This window comes from Etheostoma spectabile, chromosome 15 (assembly GCF_008692095.1).
Source record: "Etheostoma spectabile isolate EspeVRDwgs_2016 chromosome 15, UIUC_Espe_1.0, whole genome shotgun sequence".
Taxonomy (NCBI): Eukaryota; Metazoa; Chordata; class Actinopteri; order Perciformes; family Percidae; genus Etheostoma; species Etheostoma spectabile.
Genome location: NC_045747.1, coordinates 12597804 through 12622814, shown reverse-complemented (window position 1 = coordinate 12622814; position 25011 = coordinate 12597804). Strand labels below are relative to the sequence as shown.

Here is a 25011-nt window from a genome sequence, read left to right as displayed (position 1 = left end):
CCGGAGGTTGCAGGTACACTAAAGCCTGCAGTACAAATTGCTCCTTCAAAGTCCAAAAGCAGCTAAATCACACATGATACACTGACTTTTCACAGGGCAAAGTAAGGATCAGTTTCTCTGCTGAGGTGAGGAGGGAATACATTCTGTTGTATGACCTTGAGCTGAGTAGGATCCATTGATGAGAGCACATTACAATTCGAACAATGAGAAAAGTCCAAGGAAGTGACAAGGCTAATTCTGTAACATGCATAAAAATAACAAAAAAAGTCTCACAAAGCATTACAAAAAAGACTATTTAAAAAAGTCAGCAACAGAAGTAAAATAGTTGCATATACTGGAATAAAAACATAATCTACTGGGACTAATCACCACTGAGCTGGAAGCTACTGCTGACTTGTTTCTTAGCACAGGGACGCAGCCCGAAAAGGATAAGAACACTGCTCTAAAGATTTATAAGCCCACCTCCTCAGCTTTTATTTAGCTTTTTATTGCATTGGGTTAAAGTTTCATTTTAGTAACAGAAATGTTACAGCTTGCAAACCTCAGTAAAGTGGTAGTTCTTGTTCAGAGTTAGCTGATTTAACGTCTCAACGTTCACTGTACCTTGGATGGCACACTTTGTCGCTGTGGCGTCGCTGTTACCTCCCATCATAAACATTTTTACAACTTTAAAGCATTACATCTTCAAAATTTACACTCATGTGGCACAACAACTGAAGCCTCTCATGATTCAATTGAGCCCTCACAAAGCATGAGATGATTTATAGCAGTTATACAAGTGTTATAAAGGTAAAGAAATTAAAGAAATAAAGAAAGATACTGCGCAGCTAGTGTCTAGAGTTTAGTGTGCATTTATACCTTTTCCTTTGTGCCTTTATTCAAAACTGTGATTTTTTTCCAAAAACGTTTTTTTCATACCTCACCAACAATCCAAGGAAATTGAATATCCAAGCCCTTTTATCCAAAACAAGCTGTTGGCCTCTCAATTGTTATGAATTGATACTATAAATAAAATTGAATTGAAATTGAATCATGAAGTTTCTGACCAAATTTCAACCAAAAAATAGTTTTCAATTTCCGGACTTTGAATTGCGCCTCCCTTCTCACCAGAGGCTTCTAAATGCTCAATGTGGGTGTCACTGTATAGAGAGCTGAAGTCACGCCCTTCTACTTCCGGTTGTTCTTTTGCTTATTTGATGGAAACACTGGATAAAACGCATCAAGTAAGATAGCGTTACATGTGTTGTGGAACAGAGCTAAGCTAGCTAGATAGCGAGCAAGTTGAGCATCAAGCAAGGTGACGTAAATTGAGGGAGATGAGAGATGTAGTTCACTGAGCAGTTTCACACAAAACTAAGTGGTACTATGTCAAACCTAAGGCTAATTGAGACTTTCTTTGGTTGAAAAATTATCTTTTGAATTGCCGAACATAATATTTGCAATCCATGGCTCATTTCAAATGGAGTCAAAAAACAATTTTCCTCTCTATTCACTACCTTTCATATTTTTTTCCAAATAAAAAGTACCATGGGTGTGTTTTTTTAATTGAGAAGTTTTGTATTTTTCAATTTTTTAGCCTTTTTTCTTTGAAATTTTTAAATGGAAATAAGAAAAATGCACAGACATATCTGTAGAAAATACATTCTTATAAAATCCATTTTTGAGTCTTTTGGCTTCTGTTTTTTTTTCTTTAGTAAGCTGAGATATGGGGCTATGGTATTTTACAGATGAGATACAGACTTTGTCTCTTTCTCACCAGATGTGTTTACAGCCGTGTATTTTAACAATTTCACAGATCCATGACTTGGACGGAAATAAAAAAAAAAGAATCCATTCTAGCTTCTGTAACTCTGTGTCAAGTAAGGCCTAGACTAACCCTGACACTTGAGAGTGTTACCTTTTCAATGATATCAGGCTCACCCCAGAGTGTCAAAGTACATCGGAGCTGTACCACTTTTAATTTGGTTATGACGTTTAGACCAAAAAACATGGAATTTCAGCCGTTTCTTAACTTATGTTTAAATACTTTGCAGAGATGGCAAAGGATACACAGAAAATGTAATGCAGACCTGTGCAGTGCTATTCTCACATGTTGACCAGAAATATAAATTTCAAGTGACTTATAATATTTATTAATGTGGCTAAATCAGGTTCAGGACTTTGTGCATTGCGATGAAAGTCATGAAACTATCTCAAACTAAGTTGTTTAGTTTTTGACCTGCTGCTCCTTCGTCTTTTTCTCCCTAAAACATTCTCTTATTTAGTGCTGCCAGCCCCAACTGTGGGGCTATGATTTTGATAAATGATTTGTTGACCCCATAAACAAGTGAGCTTTTCAATGAATCCTTTTACACTGGATCAAATCTATAGAGTCAGCGTGTTAGCAGCTTGTTAAAAGAAAGATAAGCTATTTGTGGTTTGATATGCAAGATTTGCCCTCCTGTTACAGAAAGGGACAAATGTTACTTCCTACATTATGTGTTGCCTTTCTTCTGGCTGTTATGTTGTTAGTGACAGTTATTTGATGAAGAACAGTTTATGAATCAATTTTATGTCCTGTTAAGTCTCACAGCAGAATGTTATGAGAGAAGTATAATTCATAGCTTTTGGACAATTATTGCAGTACATGAAGTGAGTGTAAAACTATGAACAGGCTTGTTCAGATTACTGTAAATGGACAACTCATTTCATTGTGATTCAAAGCTGATTCAACGGGATCATATCAGGTAATTCTCCATCAGCACCATATTATTCTATGTTTTGACACCTTTTAACTTAGTGAAAAAGTAAATACTACTAGTATATTTTACATTATTGTTGCACAACACAGTTGCTTAGTTGAGATTTCAGCGAGTTCAACTTTCTTCGATGTACAGTAGGATTGTTTTGAGGAAGTGAATGTTTTAAAGTGGGTACTGTGTGACATATAGGATCATACTGTAACACAAACACACACACACACACACACACACACACACACCAGAAGCACAAGGAAACAGAGACAGAGTTACTTGAAATTTTGATGAATCTCACACAGAATTTGGATCTGTGGTTCTATGTCAGTGTAGCGGTGTCTCAGACTCTTGTATTGATTTTTTGATTGGTTTCAGTTCAACTTTGGCACCTCTGGTGGATATTGATAAAGCCTAAGTAAAAGTACTAACACATAGAGTGTGAAATGCACTTATGAGTCTTAGCTTTTGCCTATTAATCACTGAGACATTTGACAACACGTTCATATTTCAACATTCAATATTACTCAATTACTTATTTATTTCAATAATTCCATTGTTACACAGCGTACTATTACACAATTGCTCCATACCAGGTTCTTTGAGTGTGAAGAAAGCCATTCTTACCCTTTGGGAAAAGACTGATATGACTCCTCCCACTTCGCTGACTGTCCAGTTCACCCATTAATGCAGAGCAGAATTCCATTGAGCCTCAGTAGATGGGAAACCTCCTTCCCTCTGATAAATTATTTAATCTGGTCTCACACACTTTTCAACTGGAATTAATTTAAATCTGACACACTCAAAAGGGTCTTATTTTTAACAATGTGGTATAGTGATACTGCCATTTAATCTGCCTGTTAAATCAAATGTTAAATTGCTTTAAAATATGTACTTTTCAATGTAATCAAAAAAAGTTCTGTTATTGGCCATGTTTTCTTAACTGTCTGAAATAATTATGGCAAAGATTTACAGACAGCAGTTCAACATTTTTGTGATTATTTGTTGTTCTTTATAACTTCTTGCTCTGGCAGTTGCTCCTATAAAACCCTATTTGTTAGCACTAACGTAAACACAATTTTTGGCATTTTTAAAAAAATGCCAAAAATACCAAGCAGTCAACCTAACGAACAAGCCCTCGTACAGTGCATTTCCTTCAGCAACGTGCTCAACTCCCCGTCTTTGATCCCTTTGTCATTGAGCTGCAACACACACCACTTTCTTTGTAGGCTTTTTTATGTAATTGTGCGAAGTACAATAGACAAAGCAGCTCTTCTTCTTCTTGCAAAGATGCAGACATTTTGATTTGATTTGCATGTGCAGGAAACATCTTCCTGTGGATGGTGAACTGCACATCTGTGGAACACATCCTCCAAGTGGACTCTAGACACAGAACTAAGTGCGTCTGTGGTGTCCACAGCTGTCCGTGAGAATGCTTACCTACAGCAGGTATAAATCTTCATGTACTGTTTGGTCGATAATCAATGACATTCTTCAACACAATTCATGAGACACATTATCTTTCCAATAAAGTATTTAAATGCTGGCAAGGAGCTGGAGTAACATTTGTTGTATTGATCATCATGCATTAAACGTTTCCTATTCCAGGATGGGCGTTTGCACCAGGTTGGGCCATGCTCAGGAGAACAGATTAGTTAAATCTTTGAGGTGGTGGCTGATACTTCTCTTTCAGAAATAGAGACAACATTATAAACGGCAATTGGCTGATGAAAGTCCTCTGTGTATGGTGATGATGGCACTACATTGCTAATTGCTTGTTCAAGTAAGCCCAAAACACACTGGAGAAACTGTCCAAGAGTACTAAAAACAGGAAAGCAGCACCAATCACCAATCTGGGCTCGCTCCTGGAGGCTCATATCAGACCCACAATAAAGTTGGAATCCTGATGTGAATATTAGATGTGTGCTGTATTTGTGCAGACATTTTTTATGGACATGGAAGTCTGTGTTTTCACAGAAGGCTAAAATCATCACTGTAAGAAATACTTTACAGACTAAATTTTAATTTCAAAACAAACAACAAACTCTCCAAAAAAGTAAAGTTCTGAAAGGAGTGTTTTCTGCATCATCTTCAGAAATGAGTTTTTCAGAAGTAGCTTAAAAAGTGTACTCTGACATACAGTATATTATGGATTACCTACTTTGCATTTTATGCTGAATAGTTTGAGATGCTTTTGGTAATTTTGCTAACCCCCCCCCCCCCAGCTACTGTCAGCAATGGGCCTGTTTTCCAGTATGGAACACAACAGAACAACACAACTGTAAAAACACACTGTGCTATTTTTGAAGCACGATCGTATGCAAAATAACCCTTGTGTGGTGTTCATATTTTTGTTACATGTCTGGTGGAACCACCACATTTTTAGGCTTTTAAATCAATGGAGCTCTACCAATTTGTGTAAACACACTTAACAGATTTTACTTTAGCTCAGTTACCAATGATATATACATATTTTATGGTTCATATTTACCATATACCCCTGTGAGATCACATTTATGGTCAGATGCTAATTTTTTTTTGTGAGAACGGTAAAAACGGTAAAAAAAATAAACATGATTTTTGATCACTATTGGTGCTTATTTTTTAGACCTTCAGGTGAATCAGAACAGATGAAAGTGCTTGCATTGGAACAATTTTGTAACTTTGTGTGAGAATAGCAGGTGCAGAAGTACAACATAGTTTCAAAGCACCTACAATTAATTACACCCTCACTAAATGATAGTTGTGTGATTGAGTGTGTGTGTGTGTGTGCGTGTGTGTGTGTGTGTTGGGGGGGGGGGGGTGCACCATGTGCAGTCATTGAAAATAAGTTATATTTTATGTTTTTCACAGAAAATGAGCGAAGGCCAATGAGTTTGAGTTAGAAGAAATAATAAATAGCACAATTTTTCTTTTATCAAAAATTAAAAACGGGCACCATACAAGGGTTTAGTCATGTAAAAGTGTTTTTTTTTTTTCTTTTTTTCTCGAATAATTGAAGCTTTATATAAGTGCAGTTATTAAGATTACTACTCTATATAAAGCCATGTAAACCTGCCTGTATTTACTTTAGCGAGAGCCTGCCGTTTTCTTTACCTCCCAACTTAGCGGCTGTGGGGGCGTGTGCTGCTACCTACATGAAAGAGCACATATTTCCTTTTTTCTACTGTTGGATCCCTTCAGACATTTGCCAGGATAAATACAACATCTTTGGATTGATCTTTGTCTAACCTATAGAAAAGTGACAACACAAATCATTTACTGTACTACTCTTGGACAGAGGTGACACAACTAAGTGTCATTTACACATGTATACAGTCTGTTTTAGAGTATTATTCAACTACGCTAACACTATTACCCATTCTACCTCCAATGTACTACAAACAGTACCTTCAGCGGGCAATGGATCCAGGCAAGCATGAATGGATCCACGCTGTATATTTTCAATGAATGGCTTCAAGGTTTTTTAATTCAAAGCACAAAATTAAATTGAACTTTTCTTCTTAGTTGCACGATACTAACAGAAAATGAATAACTAATAACAACAACACAAACCCAGATACACAATCTCAATTAGTTTTTGAAGTTCACTATACCCCGAATATGTGAATGGACATATATTATCAGTCAACACAAGCTTTGAGTACGTTAACACAGACATCATTGAATCCACTGTGTTGAGAAGAGACTGAAGTATTAACTGATGTATTTGAGCATGTATGGGCTTACAAGTTGCCTTTGAGTTACATTCCACATTGTCTATCATATCCATCAAAATGTGGAGCAGGTGTTACTGCGACAGGCCCAAATTTATGAATCATATTTTGTGAGATTGCTGGACTCATTCAACTACACCAATGTCAAATGGTTGCAAACATCTGTAACTGATCATAATTTCACTTCCATTAAGTCTACATTAGCCAGAGCCTTACAGAGAAGAGAGATGCAGTATAATGCATCATTTAGAAGTAAACAAACATACGTGGTCTGAATTAATTCTTATATCAGTCTCTGGTATCTGAAAAATGGCTCAACCTGTGATTAGTTTGAACCATTTCACCATCAAATTTGACAACATGTATGTTTCTTTCTCCTGAGCAGATCATTCGGAGGTGAGTGGTCTACGCAGGACAATGGCAGATATAAAATGAAAGCTCTATTAGGGGTTTGTTTTGCCCAGGGACCCTAAAACACACGAGCACACTTATTATTATTTATGTAAGCATGTCATCCTCCTGTCTAATGAGCCTTTCACCGTGAGCGTAATGAAACAGCTTGCAATAACACAGGCTAAATGAACAGCCGAGAGCTCCCATGTCTATGCAGCAAGATGAAAGCAGATGCTCTGCAACCCAAACACCAGTGTAACAGACCCACGGAGAAACAGAGGGGACTGTGAGTCAGCGTCATTCTCATCAGCTCATTGACTTCATTAAAAAAATCTTGAATTCCCCTTGGTCAAACATCATTATGTGAGAACTTCTAACTGTGCCATGACCAAATGACCATGAATAAACCCTCAAATTGATTTTTTTTTTCCCTTCCATAAACAAAGTGATGATAAACAAGTTCTTCTCTGGCATATTAACCTGACTCAAAGTGAATGCCAACTATCACTAAACGGTAGTGTAACCAAATTCACGCGTATTTGAGATCCCGCTGCACAACCAAGTTAAAAGCTCTTTCAAAAAAAACAGCACTTATAACATGTTAGGTGATATGCAATTTGGCCTAATAACTGATGAGAGAAATGTTCTGTTCGGATGAGAAGGAGAGAATACTGGCTGACTCGTAAGAACAAAACAAAGTAAACGCCAGAAAAATACTTTAGTTCTCTGAAAATAATATATGTGGCATGCAGTCCAATGTATATTACAAAATCTACTATGTATATATATATATATATATATATATATATAAACAGAGTGTAAGTGAAACTAAAACCGAGGAATAATAAACTAAAATATAAGACAATTTATCAGATGAATGGCATCTAGTATGGACCAACATTATATCCATTATTTAATATGACTACAACATTTTATATCAATGACATCCTAAGATTGTTCTCTGTGATTTGTGTAGTGTTATTTATTTTTACCGGTGGACACAGGAACCAACCTGAAGCACACAATGGCTCTGTTCAAAATACTCATGTACCACGTAAACCAAAATGTGATTTTGGTTTAGAGACTAAACAACTTAGAATCAGACATTTAAAAAAAAGCTTAAAACAAACCATAAATCGATATATTGACACTCCTATGTTTGTATTTGTGTCACTACGTGTGTAACAATATTGTGTAACACTCTGAACTTCAGCTAACTTGATATGTGATGGACAAGCCTGTTCTGCATATTCAGTTTGGTATATAATTATTTACCTTATGATTCATGAACAAGGTAAAATCTAAACTACTATTTTCATTTGCACATGTAAACTCTCAGACTCACACAAGAGTATATAACTTCAGTTACTATGACAGTGCCTCAAAGGACTAATTTCTTCAAATGATACATTGAGCCATGTAATATTTTGAATGGATTTTCCTAAAATTTCATGCAGCCATCATGCATGTCACCATGTTCTAAATACAAATGAACTTGCAAATAGTTAAAACTTCCTGGACTGAGTTAAGCCATCATGCATACTCCAGTTCACAGTGACAAAAAAGAGTGGAGTTTATTTTTTATCAGAATCAAAAATTAGCTAACAATAATGTAAAGCGGCTGAAAATAAAGAGAATAAAAAGTGTGCATCACCACGCAACAATGTTAAGTTTGACGAACAATGTGATTGATTATCTATCAAATTGATTTCCTTACCTCTAAAAAAAATGCAGACATGTGTGTCTATGTGCAAAGCTTTAAAAAGGCATTCAGAACTATATAAACGCACAGGCATTCTTTGGAAAATGTAAAACACCAGCTTTAAGTATGCAGTAATTTGTAATGAATCGGGCAAAAACAAAGCACGCGCTAGATAAGCCTGAAATGGTAACTCACCGGTACCAGCCCAGCCCCTTCTCGTAGTTCCTGTCAAAGAAATGTGGCTCATTTCCAACGGCTCTGACGTCCGGGTGCACCCTGAGTGCCTCCAGCAGGGCTCTGGTCCCCCCTTTCTTCACCCCGATGATGATGGCTTGGGGAAGTTTCTTCTCTCCGTAATCCATGGTGCAGTTCACCCTGAGTTCGCTGTCCGTGGTGCTGAATTCCTGATGCTCCTTCTCCAGCGCGGTGTTGAGATTCGCCGCCGCCGATTTAGTTGGAGACGCCTGAGTCCTAATCCATTCCACTGTTCTTTGTTCGGCCTCAGCATGATCCTTTACGGTGGAAACCGCTGTGGTTCTCTCGGCCTCGGTGAACTCGGTTAAGCCCTGGGAAGCGGAGTAAAGTTTTTCCCTCAATGTCACAAAAGTTGTCTCCTCTGTCACCAGCCTCCCTTGATACGCGTAGTTCTCTTGCAGGGGGAACTGCAGCGAGTTGTAGCAGCTCATCAAGCTATAGAACAAGTAGGTGACAGATAGGGAGAGGGTGAACATGAATAAGATTTTCCGGGGCACTTTAGAGGTGAAAATCGAAGTGCTGGACCAAAATGCCATCTCTGATAGCAGTGATCCTCTCAAAGAAGTGGCCAGACATGTTTCCACCCCGAGTCTTGCATGGACAAAATCAACAGCAATAATCAGTCACTATCAGCGCTGCTCCAGCCAAAAAAAGCGTGAAGCTGGACCAAACCAACCTAATCCAACCAAACCGCATATTTATAAGGATAGCGGGGGAAATGGGTCGTTAAAATTCCGGAAGAATACCGCGTCCCTTTTCTTGAGTATTGGTTTTATAATTCCAAGGCTGAAAGACAATGTCACAATTTATTGGACTGAACTTGAAGATTTGAGAGAATGGAGGTCTGGCGTCCTTCCAAATGAGTAGCCTGGCTTGAATTGGACCGAGTATGATGGACGGAATCCTGACATTGTATACAAGGGGGAAAGAAAAAGAAGAAAATGAACAGCAGAGTGTTTAAGTGGGTTTCTTCTCCCCAGTCGCTTAGTCCGAAGTCCAGTCTAGTCCGCGATACAAGAGTGGTTCACATTCATCCAGGCAACCTAAAATCCATTGTATCTTTCCAAGAAGAGACGAATGCTTTCGCTGTTCTCTTACTTTGTGTAGCAGAAAGTCCGCAGCCTTTGCACAAAAGCACCCACTCTTTTCACTGACTACCAGGCTGCTCCTCGCCCTCCTTGCGTCTTCTCAGATTGGTAGAATCCTACGATGTGCGCATCGGCTGAGTGAGCTCATCTGAACTAAAGCACTGTAGAGCCACACAGCACAACTAGTGTGTACACCCACATTTTCCTCTGTCCGTGAAGTAGGGCTGTAAACGTCTGATTTCCTCATCTGAAATAGTTGCGTGGAAAGCGGCTTCTCCTCATTCATGTGATTGCTTGCAGGGATGGGAATAGCAATGCTGGCATGTGCGAGATCTTAAAACATTGTGAATTGTTTGCTACCGTATAAAGTTCACTATAAAACTCAATCTCAGAAAGATTATTTTAATAAAGATTACATTTTACAGAAAGCTCATGTCTGCACCCTGCTGGTTTTCTGTGGAGCAATGCATAAGGTAATATGCAAAAAAGACAGAAAAATAAGTTTATTCTGATAAATGTAAAAGGATTTCATAAATCAAGATGGATAACAATCAACACTGCATTTTAAATTAAAACAATGAGCCATGGGCGGTGTAGTTCTCCTATTCATGTTTAAATGCAAGAGAGCACATGCAGAAAACATTATGGTGAGATCGGGTATGCTGCTTAGGCGTATCCTACACTGAATTTATTATACATGGGTGCAGACTATAATTACTGATGAGAATATTCACTAGACCTTAACTTGTCCACTTTGTTGCTGCAATATGAGGATTTAAAATTGCATGCCACTGTCTCACTGTATTAGAGAATCTCATTCATCACACACTTCCAATACACCAGGAGAGCCAGCGCCACAGTAAGAACTGGGTCTCAAATAATTTGCAACCCCTGTCTCTCAGATCAACACTGTTGTATTTTAGGTTCAGAGTTAGGAATATAGAACATCATTAGATGTATATTTTGCTTGACCAAATGTGTCTATTATTAATGTTTGCAGCCAGCTTGGCATGCAAACCAGCGGTGACACAAAGTCATTTGATTATGTGAGTGTTGCAGTCTTACTGAAGGACCACTCTTTTGCATTCAGCCAGTGCCTTTTCACCGAATCAGAAAATCTATGTCATCCAATGAGAGCTACCAGTGCAGATAGAAAATATATCTTTCATAGCTGACTTAGCTAAGATACAGTACAGTCAGAATTTTTTGCAGATTTTGTCCAAACTTAAAGCGGCTAGTTATATTTTTGAAAACAATTTGATGACAATGTGAAAGGGGTCATTTAAACTGAATCTCCCCTCAGCATTGCACAGCTCTGTGACAAGTTTCAGCTCATTGTGTAGCTTTCTGGCCAGTAACTTAACTGTTTTGGCTCACTCTGACTGCGCTCATCGTGTTGTTTACAGCTACAGCAGGCAGCGAAAAAGCTCTAAAAACCAATTGTACCTGTTCAGCACCAAATTTTAAACAGACACAGTTAGCGACTAACTGGTGAACACAGGGGAGCATTTAGCAGCTAAAGATCCACAAATTTCCTCAGGAGTTGGTAGAGACCAAAATAGAGCAACAGTAGAGTGAATGTAAGCCCCTTGCATTTTTCAGGGGCCCAGAAACATGACTCCAAATTGATAATAATGTTGCTCCATAACTGCTGGATGTGTACATAAACAACTAAAAAGTTTCCCATTCCAACTTAGAAGGTGTTGATTGTATCAATCAACACCTTAATTGTATCAGTGGTGTGTTTATAACTTGTTATGTTGTCTAATTCACATATTTCATGTTAAAAAAAAATAATTACATGCATTTTTGTCAAATAACCCTGAAACACTTAAGTTTGTAGCAGAAGAACCTGACATGATGTATTAATCCCAAGGGTAAATTCAGTTTTTCACTAGCACACATTACACAAAGGCCCAAAAAACACACATGCAAACAGACCTACACATGCATTACATGCGAGATGTCAGAGCAAGGGAGATGCCCATAGAATTGGGGGTTCGGTGCTTTGCTCAAGGTCACCTTGTATGGAAGCAAATAATAGAATACTGAATACTTAATATTGAAATACTTTATTTTGAAAAACATGTAAATCTGTAAATTTGTTCTGAATACATTTCTTTAAATATGAACATTCTTGATTTCCAATTTAAATCCTGAATTTCGATGGGTATTTTTAAATGCTCACAAAAAATCAACGTAGATAATTTCAGATGAAATAATAGCCTGGATGTTACTCTGTGAATATTTAACTTGAATTTTTCGATCTGAATATGAGCAATCAAATTTGACTGATGTTTTCTTTGAAAAATTGTAACTTGAAATATGAGATCTGAATTTGAGCAATCACATTTGGTCAACCTGAATCCATTTTATCTGAAATTCTTTTTGATTTCTTTTTTTGTATCTGTATTTGTAACAATTGAAAAACGTTTATCAAAAGTCAGGTTTTTAAATTGGAAGTCAAGAATGTTCATGTTTAAATTTCAAATAGGTAAATTCAGAACAAATCAATTCAGATGTAAATATATAAATATATATATAAATAAAACATTTCAATATGATGAATTCAATGGCTGTAAAAGTTCAACGAGTTATGTCTCTTATTTGCTTCCATAATCTCAGCAGTGCCCACAAGGTGAACTAGCACCTCTCTGGCCAGTTGGGACGGGGACTTGAAGTGTTGTTCCCAAGCCAATTCCTCATGGATTGAGCCACTTTTGCCCCAAACATGAAGCCACTTGTAGACAGTCATGCTTATTTGTAGACGGTTACAGCTATTTTATAAAGGTGTAATCTTTTATAGTCACTAAATTAACAAACGTAAAACAGTAATTTCCTGGTTGTGGAACAACGGATCAGATCTTCACTCTCGCAAGGATCTTGGAGGGAGCCTGGGAGTATGCCCAACCAGTCTACATGTGTTTTGTTGATCTGGAGAAGGTGTATGACCGGGTCCCCGAGGAGATTCCGTGGGAGGTGCTGCGGGAATATGGGGTGAGAAGGTCCCTTCTCAGGACCATCCAAACTCTGTATGACCAAAGCGAGAGCTGTGTCCGGGTTCTCGGCAGTGAGTCGGATTCGTTCCAGGTGAGGGTTGGCTTCTGCCAGGGCTGCGCTTTGTCACCAATCCTGTTTGGAGTATTTATGGACAGGATATCGAGGCGTGGTTGGGGTGGGGAGGTGTTGCACTTCAGTGGGCTGGGCATCTTATCGCTGCTTTTTGCAGATGGTGTGGTCCTGATGGCGTCATCGGTCTGTGACCTTCAGCACTCACTGGATCGGTTCGCAGCCGAGTGTAAAGCAGCTGGGATGAGGATCAGCATCTCTTAATTTGAGGCCATGTTTCTCTGCAGGAAACCGATGGAGTGCTTTCATCAGATAGGGAGTGAGTCCTTACCCCAAGTGAAGGAGTTTAAATACCTTGGGATCTTGTTTGTGAGAAAAGGGACAATGGAGCGGGAGAGTGGTCGGAGAATTGGCGCAGCTGGTGCAGTATTGCATTCAATTTATCTTTGTGACGAAAAGACAGCTGAGTTAGAGGGCAAAGCTGTCGCTCTAACGTCAGATTTTGTTCCTACCCTCACCTATGGTCATGAAGGCAGGGTCATGACCAAAAGTCCACGAAAGAACGAAGTCCAGGGTACAAGCGGCCAAAATGGGTTTCCTCAGGAAGGTTTGTCAATTTTGATATTATTTCCAATGTTATGTCCCGAACAATATGTAATATAATGTTATTGACAAACTCAACCTGTATACAAGCAATGCAGGTGATTGGGTGAGGGGGAGGAAAGCATGGACAAGTGGTTGGAGCACAATGCTCACTGGGTGTTTGGCATTCAAGAGAGCGTAGGAGAGCTCAATGGGTTTGTTGAAATTGTTGTATTTGTAAAATGCCACTCAAAAAAGCAGAGAGCTCTAAAACCGTGAATTGGCCTGTTTGTAAATTCTCACTGTTATCAGACTTCCTACCTTTCTAAGAGTCACCCTGTCAGTGATTTCTGAGCATGCTCAGACACTCTGGCTGTGGAGCAGTTGCAGACGAACGTGTCAGTGTTAACAACACACAAATGTCAAGTGGCATTAAGCTGGCTGGTGCTACTTAGTGCTGATAATAAATTATTATCAGAGCACAAGCTGAAATACGTTGATCCGTTTTATCTTCCCTTTGTTGTGTTTGCAATCTGAGCCATTCTATTTACATGTACAAACAAGAAGTCACTCGGGAAGAATTAAGTTCATTAAAGTTAAATTTAAGTCATGGCAGCTGCTTTGTGAAGAAAGCAATTTACTGGTTGTGTGAAAAGGCCCAAATCAAATTCAACATTTTATACGGACAACAGGCTTAAAAGTTTTAACAGGATTTAAGGAAGAGGAAGTTAGAAATGACTTTCCTATGTCATTGTTTCAGTAAATGTGACACTAACCATTGCAGTCACAATCTACTAGAACACACTCCGCGTTCAGGATGAAGCTATGAGTTACACAAAGCACAGGGGCCTCTTTGAATCTCACATTAACATTTGCCTTGTTTCTAAATTGTATTCAGGTATGAATCATCCTTATTACATTTATACCCGGAATTAAAAACGTGTCTCAGCTACACAACTTTATCTGCAGTTCCACCTCAATTACAATTTTCAATCCTGACAATATTCTGTACATTCACAGTTAAGGCAGAATTATTCATCTAATTTGTTAAAAATATAATCTCGCAAGCTTTAGAATAGACTGCAGCACTGAGTCTACTTTTTCCATTGCAGTGCATGTGTCTGTCTTGGTAACTTATGATTACTGTCACTAATGAATGGTAAATTGATAGTTGATTAAAAGTAAGTTATTTTACTGTTAACAAACAATACAATTGTAAATAAATGGTTGACTTATTATTAGCAGTGCTATCATTTATATTATTATTTGTTAATGATTACCAAATGATTTGTAAAGCTTTAAGAACTAATTTGTAAATGTCAATAAAATGATAGTATTAACCAGTATTAACCACTGAAATACAGTATGTAAAAATAAAACGTGTTTTTAATATCAAAATCAGGTATCTATTTAACTTGCACTCCGTTTGGGGGGCTGTGGTAGGGATTCAGTCTGGATGCAGTCAGCACAGACAAGGCTAATGACTAAAGTGCATCTCGTGCCACACCTGCCATTGCTTCTGTGATAAACTAATGAGGTGACAGAGTGATTTTAAGTATCTGATTCAACATCCCAGTGTGTAAAACACCCTAGAGGACTGTTTTACGCTTTAAAAAAAAAAAAAAAAACCTAAAGACTTTAAAGCAATTCCTGTCCACATTTAAAAAAGTGTGCCACACATGAAGTTCCTGTGCTGTCAATGCAAAATACATCAGGCCCCTGGCACTTCCTTAATATAGTTACGGCTCAGGAGCTGCTGCACCATCTTGAGATTAAGGACGTCTTATATGATATGACCTGATTGTGAACTCTGCCACAGTCTGAGCCTTTCTGGTGGAGCTGAGATGAACAGGCCAATGTGGGGAGATTTTGGCAGGTACAGCCGTCAGGATTGTTACAGTGCTCCGAGTAATTTAAGTCAGAGCACTTTCTCTGTGGTTCCCCTGGGGCTGACAGCAGAGAAGGTTTACCAGACTTCAATTAGACAGAGGATGTGACTGTCCCTCTATCAGTTAAATTTCCACTACTCAGGTCCCCCAAGCATGACCTGATAATTTATTGCACAAATGTCAACTTCTGAACTAAAACTAAAGTTACAATAATGTTACATTCTCATGAAGAATTATATAAAGTAAAGAAGCATGCATGAGCCTGTACTCTCGACACTGTTTAGCGCTGGATACGGTTCAGTGAGAGCCTGCAGCCTTGTTGTCTGCATTTAATGAAGATAACAAAATTCATGAGGAAAAAGCCTCGAGTGATACTTGAAGGCATTTTCCTAATGAATGTCTTTGAAGAATTTCTCAGCAGAAAGATTGGATAAACAGATTTCTCATACAGTATTGGGCCATTAGTAGAGGATTGTTACAATATGCTATAGGTTGTTTTATTTACATATTTTGTATGTAGAACAACAGTGTGGAGCACATCATTACAAACTACAGAGAAAAGAATGAATGTCTATAGAAACACCAAATAGCAATGCCACATTTATTGTGACAAACCACTTTTACGTTCTGCTGCCCAATGAGGGATGTGAGAATTTCATGCTTTATTTTGAGCCTGGCAAATGCATTTTGATCACACACACATACCTCTGAGGAAAGCATTTTGTTTCCGGTAGCATACCAAATATAATAAGAAATCTGGTTAATGCACATGTGGAGGTAAGCTGAACAACACGATGGGCCAAGAAAAGATAAATTCCAAGCAGAGACCTAAAGCCTGGGGCCATGCATATAAAGAAAACCTGGGATGTTTAAACACAAACACAATGTGCAAATATGTGTGCCAGCCTGCAGCTGTGCATCCTGGGTATATACTGTACTGTTTGATCGGAGTTTGGGTATGTTGGATGACAACAATGAAAGAAAGGGTTGGCTAATGAATGCTTTTGTGTTACAGAAATACAATACTTTATGCTTGTATACATTGTGTGGACAAATTATCTGGAGCAAAAGATTTTAAAAATCATGTAACTTTTCAGACACCTAGGTGTGTCTTCCCTTGATAGATTTTTCACAGCTGTCTAGTAAAGGTTTTGCTATCATGGTCAAGCCAGTTATTGTTCTGTTAATGTTGCAAATAATGTAGTGAGCAATGAGTAATGGCAGTGAGGGAATGGTAATAAAATGGAGGCAGACTACAGTTACTCTCAACGTTTTGAGCCCATGACTCCAGGCTACAAACCTGGATTTAGCAGTATGCTTGGGTCATCACCCTGTTGGAACCCAAAATGACGGCTTTATCTAAAGGTTTACGAGTTTTTTTTTTCCATCCGTCATGTCCCATAGGACATTAGGAAATTGGATGTACCATAATTCAATTGAGAGAGTCAAGTGCAAAAATCCTGTTGATTGTTTTTAGGTGTGGTCACCAAAAAAAATAAATTGGTACAAAAACCAAGGGAGATGAATAAGAGTAATTGTAATTAATTTTGACAAACTGGATTTAGAGTTGTAACATTTGTTCCTGCACTGAAATAACTTACAAGTAAAAAGTTGCAATGCCTCCTTTGGTACTCTTAAACAATTGCGTTTGGCTGGAAAGTGGATTCAGACATGATGCTTTTTTTCATTGTCTTGATTTAACAGATTTCCTATTGCAGCTTTTGACAAAAATACTTTTCCATGACATATTGGAGACATATTTTAGCAAATGAGTATGTTAAAAAAAATCTTTTGTGAGGATCCAAATCTAACCCATTTATGATATGCTGTTGAATAGGGATGCAGTGGAATCTGGTTACAGAGAAACCGAGAGCCAAACAGGGAGAAAGAGAGCCATTTAAAGTAATAACAAATTATGGCTAATTGTTGGAGCAGACAGCTATTGATTTAATAAGCGATTAAGCTTGTTCCTGTGCAATGTACAATTTCACATTATTGTGATTTATAGTGATTTGTCCTGATGAGATCATTTTGTAAATGAAAATGTGTGTGTGAATGTTTTCCCCAGATGTGCGAACTGGTCTGTATTGGTCATTCTTCACAAACACTCTTACCTTGATGAATCCTCTGATCCTGTAATAGATGCATCATTTTGGGAGCACAGTTTTGCAGAACATGCACATACTCCTCACACTCCGCATACTCATACTGAATAGTTACACTGTATATTGTCCTCTTGTTGTAATTGTTGCAAAGCTGCAATACCTCCTGAATTACTAAGCAGGATCTTTGAACCTAGATACTTTAGTTGTCACTTTAGCCAATTATTATTGCTAGAAAGCTGTTTTTGAATTGCTGAACTTGCTAGCGTGGCTCAACAGGGTCAACTGTCAGGCTGACTAATTGATGTTGGGATTGACAGTATTGATTTGTTTGTTCTAACATTACAGATCTCAGTTGAGTCGGTTGTAGCCATGTCACAATCAGGAGCTACCTCCGTCAAGATTTGCATTTACAAAACCAAATACATCAGAACGGGGCTACAAAACCTGTTGCATTTCAAAGGCTACCCCAAATGTGGTTAAGATTGGCAACTTTTTTTGGCTGAATAACAGTTGCAGGTGTACTTTAACTGACCTTGAATTCAGTTTTTGCGTCCGTCAAATTAAAAACGGATGAGTCGTGAAAGATAAAATCTACGATCTAAAACTTTTTCTTCAAGTTTTTCTGTCCAGATATTACACTTAGAGTGTGTAAAAAAGTAATTATACATATCAACAGGCCTTTCAATGTTTAACTATAATCTGTATTTCAATTATGAGTTGGCCCAAAAAGGCATTCATAAATTGATATATTTCTGTTATTAAAGTGCACTCCAGCTTTTACAAATCTTGTAATTATCAGTAAGTATTATATGTCACATTATTATTCTAAATGCAGATGCTTATTTTCCTCCAGTTGTGGTGTTTATTATTCCAGTAGTGGCCGCAATGCAAGATCAACATGTCTATATTATTCTGTGACCCAACCGAGGAAAACAAACAAATGGCCTCACTTTCAAATGGTAATCATGATTTCCTCACACTTTGTTGCGGCAACATTGTCTTATCTGTTTTCAAATGGCTGGAGTGTCTATGCTGAGGTCAAATGATAGATACTATCCTTTACTTGATCAATAATTCTGCTTCCCTCCGATGTTGACCAGGCTGCCACACAAAGGACTAATTAGATGATAAAAAGTGATGGATGGAATGTGTATTAAATTCAGCTGGCCCTTAAGAGAACTCCTTTGGGCTTTGTCCCATTTCCAGCTGACCTTTTGGGTCCCAACTTTATTGTAGGTGAATGCAGTTATATCAATTTATTGGATGTTCCTGATGCGGCAATTGTTGCATTGATTCACTAAACAATATGCAGACAATAAATATATATATATATATATATATATATATATATATATATATATATATATATATATATATATATATATATATATATATAAAAAAGGCACAGTGTGTCAATTTTTACAAAGCATAAATACCAATTGATCCTCACTTCAAAGCACAAGATAATGAGATTTCACAAATTTTCTCCCAGATAAGTCACAGTGGCTTTGCTGCAAGAAAAGGGAGAAATTATCCCTACTGCAGATTTTTGTGCCAGATGATCCAGTAACCGCTGTGAACAGGTCTTATGTTCAATAGCATCCAATGAGGACGTGAGGACTAGTTGACCATCACTGGAGGGAAAATGAAGAAGCCGTAAATCAAGGCGGTTTGGAGTTGACATGGATCATCTATTCCCAGCACCATCAGTGAGAGGCCACTACAGTAGAATGCCATTACACATTAACTCCAGACTATTTTAATATGGCATATTTTACCATTAAGGTACGGCGCATTTGGAATATTTTAAGGATATTTAGTAGAGTTAAAAAATGAATGCCTTGAAGCAAAATAGTTAATATCTCTCAGGGAAAAAAGCAAGATTTTTTTCCAACAGCACAAAATGACCAATACTCTGTTTTGGATCAAAAACCCATCTCAAGACTCACCCAATCTCCTCTTCTCCTCTACTCCCCACACATTCTCAGCTGCTCAGTGACAACAATTTAACCACCTTGTTCAAGCCAACAAGGCAAACCTGAAACAGGTTTGTTATCACTGTACAGTATTTTGCAATACAATATCTAAAATATAACGCACTCTATCTGTGGATTTTCCCTCTTAAATATAAAGATAGCAACTGTTTTGACATGACCTTGAATGCTCCCTAAAAAAATTATGCATTTTTGTCACTGTTTTGGAGGATGGTGTTTCTCTTTGTAACGTCTGATCAAACAGTTTGCAGAGGATTTAGTGTTTTCTTTTTCCTCATATTGTTTACGCATTTTGATTCCATGTTTTGTTTTTACTCATCCTTCCATTGTGCCAGTGTGCTATCTTTAGGGTGTTAATGTTAGAATGATGCAACACTTTGCCTGCTGTGATTTTTTTTTTCTTTACACATGTCAGAGCACAGCCAAGTAGTGGGGTACAATTAGAACAGTGGTGAAATTGTTCCGTTTGAAGCATCATCACAGAAAAAAACAGCATCTTGACTTAGTTTCTTTTGGAGCTGTCCTAAAAATCTGTTTCCTCTAATGACCTATTAGTGGAAAATGTCTTGAATTGATGATATCCATTTGCCCTTTCCATAGCTGTGCTTTGGAAGTCAGGCCCAGCTATAATTTCCTCCATGGAGTTGCTGTAAAGGCTCAATTTTCCCAAGGCGTTACAGTGGCACTGAGACTGGAGCAAACTGCCTGTGGACTGCAGGCCATCTCCTGGGTCGTTGTTCCTGAGTTAGCAAGACATCCCCCGGTGCCTCCCAGGTGTGGCTCCCTCAGCATAATTAAGGTGGGATCTGCCAGGGCTTCTGGGCCAGGGTCATTCATCAACTGGATCACCCGCAAGATTAATGTGCACTTGCTGCAGCGCTCCAATGGATTGCTGCCACTTGCTGAGATCATTAGCGTTGGCCTTCGTATGACTGCAGAGGGCTCCGCTCAGTGGATGGGGAGATTTGCAGCTTTGCATACTAAATGAATAGTCTATCATTGCCTAATTAAGAGATTATTGGAGACACTTGTGTCCAGTCCCCCAGACAGTAAACCATAACTGAAGGGCAAACTAAATAGATTAGCTCCACCTGCTTAGTAGCAAAGTGCAAACTACTAAAACTGCTGACAAAAGTAAGCTCAAAGGAGAACGAGGGGGGGAGATCATCATTACACAGCATTTAAATCCCAAAGGGACTCAGATATAATGTTTGATAAGTCACAGCTTTTACAGCGTGAGGAGTCAAGATTTCACCATCCAAGCACAGTTTGGCTAACACTGATTCTGTTGACAATCATGCACTGCCACTTTAAAACAGACAGAGTTTGAAATGTGTTTCATGTGAGTGTTACCTAATCAGCGTTACCTAATTAGTCACACAGTAACACTGTTTGTAGAGTGGTGATACATCTACTAATCTCACGATTGCAAAGCACAAACATTATGACCACTTTGTTACCTGACTGATGTCTGAATGTCTAATATTTACTCTCTTTGAGCTCTTTTTGGTCTCCACCAACTCCTGAGTCAAATATCTGGCTCTTTAGCGGCTAAATGTTCTACACTGTTCACCAGCTAGCTACGTCTGTCTGCTGATTGATGCAGACCAGGATGTATGCCGTGGCTTTTTCAATAAAAACAGCTGCAGCCGAAAAGAATGCTGTGGAGTGGTGAAAGTGACCAATTATGGTTCAGACAGCTAAACAATGAAATGAAACTCCCTATAAAGCTATGTAAAGCTGAGGGGAGCTGCATATTTCAGTGATAACTCTACTGTATGTAGCTTCACTAAAAGTGACCCCTTTCACATTGTCATACTTTGAGTATGCAAGTGGCCACACTGTGGTGTGAATGGTCCTTTATAATTTTATATTTGTGCAGCTTGAGACACAGAAAAGCAGCTACAGCCCCAATAGTGCTGCAGAATGGGTTTATATTGCTTGAAGGGTTAAATTGCATTACATGCATTATTTATATAGCTAAATGCTTTTTTCAAAGACACTTCAGCTTTTATAGCAGAACAACTAGATGTCATCAATAATATAGATTGTTATTTTCTGCATGCAAAACAATACTTGCATACAAAACCCAATGCAAATTTAAAAATGACCAAAAACGAGAGGAACCTCCACCTGTTGTGTATACCAAGTTTCACACTGAGAGGAGAGGGGAGGCTGAGCACGGCTTTCCTGGCTGTAAGCCTCCCTGTATATGAGGCTTGTTTTTCATTGACTGTGTCAGGAATCAAGAGGGCTAATCCCTCAGAGACTTCAGATGAAAGTTTCAAAAGAAATAATGAAAGGCATACTGCCTGAGGGTGCATATCGGGGTGAACATACAGCAAGCTGGAGAGAACAGCAGCGGCGCACGACAAGCAACAAAGGAAGAACATAACAGCTTCCCTTGCTGCCACCCCCACCAGTCTAACTATAAATCACATATTCTGTCTCCAAGACATAAACAAATACGCAGCAGAGCACATCAGAAACTTGGCACAGTATTAACACTTACAAAACGTAACATTTTGCCGCTTGTACTTTTAAAATATCTGAATGATCCATAAAAATGAATAGAGACTTTATAAAAAGGAACAAGAGGCCATGGATTTTTTTTCCTTCGGCTTTTTATCAAAATTGTCTTCCTCCAGTATTGAGAAATCCTCCAATATGAAGCATTTGCCCATTTTGTACCCAATACATGTGTAATTACATGGATGTGTTCTATGATAAAAAAAAAGTCATTGCATGTGATCTGGCAGCATTGTTCTGTTTGTGTGTGTGTGTGTGTGTGTGTGTGTGTGTGTGTGTGTGTGTGTGTGTGTGTGTGTGTGTGTGTGTGTGTGGAATCTGTCCGCATTGTTAGGTAGGTAGGTAAGTAGATATAAAAGGTTGGCTTAACACTCTGTGAATAGTAAAACAATTTACAAAAATGTAACCTGATATACAACGTTTCTAATAAATGAATAATCTTTCTGTTGAGTTTCAAAAGCCAGATATCAGTAAATAGGTAGCTTTGGTCAACAAATTTCCTTTTTATCCTTTGACACCTCCCCAACAGTATTGCTGTGTCACTGCTTTTAGCTGACTCTTTCTAATTGCACACCATTTGTAGACTTGTAACAGGCCACAGAGTTGTTTGGGCTGCTGGACGACGGTGATTCTTTACTAAACTGACCCTCCCTTCATTTTTAGGTTGACATTCCTGCAATTTGTAATGAAAAAATATGTTCCTAGCATTTCTTTGAATTGAAAGACATGAGTAAGTGTCAGACGTTACCAATTTCACCATGCCGTTACCTCCAGCTGGCTTCATGATGTGTTTCACAAACAAATCATTTGCCCTGAACTCCTTCAGTAGAAGAGACATGTAGACTCTGACTCAGGGGCTTGTGCTATATAGAGTGTGCACCATACCTCTTAAATTACCAAATTAGAATGCCATACTGTTCACGAACCATGTGCAGTGAATGGAGAACACCCCTAATAGTGCTGGCAGAGAAATGCATCTGCATTCTGCTGGTCATGCATATGTAAATCTCTTTTTTCTTTTTTCCTTCACACTGATGATTTGTAGGTAGGGCCAGGCAACTTGGCCAATAACCCTTGCAATATTATTAATGTGCAAATAAGAGTTTTTTGAAATATGCAGTTAAGTTAAATTTCTTTATATAGTGAGGTCTGCTTGGCCTGTTCATAATGGTTGGTATTACTGCTGCAAGCCCCAGGCAGAGCAGACAAGCCATAGTTTCATAGAAGCTTAAAGCATTGCTCATGACGTAACTTCTAACAATATAAAGCATGCGTTCAGCTTGGATTAAATGACTGTGTGCACGATAATTGTTAAATAATCAAATTATACTGTTGTTTCTCTCAACCATTTTTGACTTATATTCCTTGCATTATTATTTATTTATCTTTTATAATTATTTATTTACTTTCTCTTTCCTTTTTTATGGCAAATTAACAACTTTGGAGCCCAGTATTCAGCACACAGCCAGTTTTAAAGTACAAGGGTAATATGCTTTCTGCTGTGAACAGGTGCAGTTTGATTGATCAAATCAGCGGCTTCCAATCAAATGCTTCTATAACAGATTATATGCTAGCATGGTGCATGACTTTATGAATGTCCTAAAATGGCTTTCATATTAGGACTCTTAACCTCAACATCATTTTCTTACCCACCTAGCAAACTTCTGTCACAGTTTAGCGACCATGTTTTCTAACCATTAGGTTAGAATACACAAAGGTGATTTTACATAGTGTGCATGTTTTGCTGGCACCTCTGTTGCACATAAATGCTAAATGCTCAAATATAGTTTGAACTTGCTTTACGTCTCAGTCTGCTTGTTTCTCCATTTGTTAGTTGATTCACCATTTCATTTAAATTTGTGACAAATATTCATGGTGCCCAGAGGATAACTCCTCATCACTGTGGTGATCCACTTGACTTTTCCATTAGCCAGAAGGTCAATGTTTCTACATTTCTACATCTATTTGATGGATTGGCATCAAATTGACATTGATGATCTACTTCTTCTCTAACAACACCATACGTTTGACATTTGGCAGTCCATCCAACTATTGGATCCAACTATTGGATCGGATGACAAAAAAATTAATTTATGTTCCCCACAGGATGAGCCGTAATTACTTTGGTCATCCCCTGAAAAGCAGCAAAACTAATGACATTTCCATCCTCAGCTGCATGGCTTGTGTAGATATTCACAATGATTAAATAGGAGTATACCCGTTTATAGTATAGACGTGTGAGACGGACGCAGAAAAATGTGCCTTAAATGTTGTCTCTGCAGAGACGCTACACCCATTTACTTTACTTTTTCAGATAGTGTTGGTAAACATGAAACAATCACTATAAATAAATACTAATATCATACTCATCATACACAGTTTAATGTCTGTTTACATAGATCAATGGAAAAATCTCTGGCAAAACAATTACATATCTCCTGACTGAATCTGTCTAAAATTCGGCATGACAGTGCTTTCTGAAGGATGGCGGCCCAGAGGAGCGCTGCACATTTTCATGCAAAGAAAGAATAGTGGAGGCAGCTGTCTCTGATTCTCCACCTGATTTGCCAATAACTGACATGCAGAGCGGGTTTCCACAATTGTTCTGCTCTGCTGGGCTGGGATTTAGTTTCACATATTGCATCAGATGTCAGAAAAAAAGAGGGTCAGTGTTTATTGCAGGCATCAGAAATAATTCAGATTCAAGTCTCCCCTTGGGTACCTTCACATCCAACCTGAATATCTTCTTCTTCAACAACCCCTCCTTCTTTTCACAGCTATGCCTCAATGTATTGCAGTGTTACTGAGAATGAAAGACACAAAGTTAAAAAATACTTTCTCGGCAACTCTCCTATGTTCACATCTGGAAACTACATCTTAATTGGGTTGAAAGTGCAAATCTCTGTGCTCTGTTTTCTTCCAACAAGAGGCGTGACCAACAGGCATAGTTCAAATGA

At 38.2% G+C, this 25011-nt stretch overlaps 1 protein-coding gene and 1 long non-coding RNA gene across 2 annotated transcripts in view; one reads left to right on the top strand and one right to left on the bottom strand.

The window, feature by feature from the left end:
• Nucleotides 1–2015, top strand: part of LOC116703348 (uncharacterized) — a 20176-nt gene extending 18161 nt beyond the window's left edge. The window contains exon 3 of the long non-coding RNA XR_004335405.1: nt 1890–2015. This is a non-coding gene — a long non-coding RNA (uncharacterized LOC116703348). The remainder of the gene's footprint in view (nt 1–1889) is intronic.
• Nucleotides 1–10092, bottom strand: part of hs3st4 (heparan sulfate (glucosamine) 3-O-sulfotransferase 4) — an 85348-nt gene extending 75256 nt beyond the window's left edge. The window contains exon 1 of the mRNA XM_032538015.1: nt 8739–10092. Within this exon, the coding sequence (XP_032393906.1) occupies nt 8739–9334 (596 nt within the window). The 5' untranslated portion in view covers nt 9335–10092. The remainder of the gene's footprint in view (nt 1–8738) is intronic.
• Nucleotides 10093–25011: the final 14919 nt, after the last annotated feature.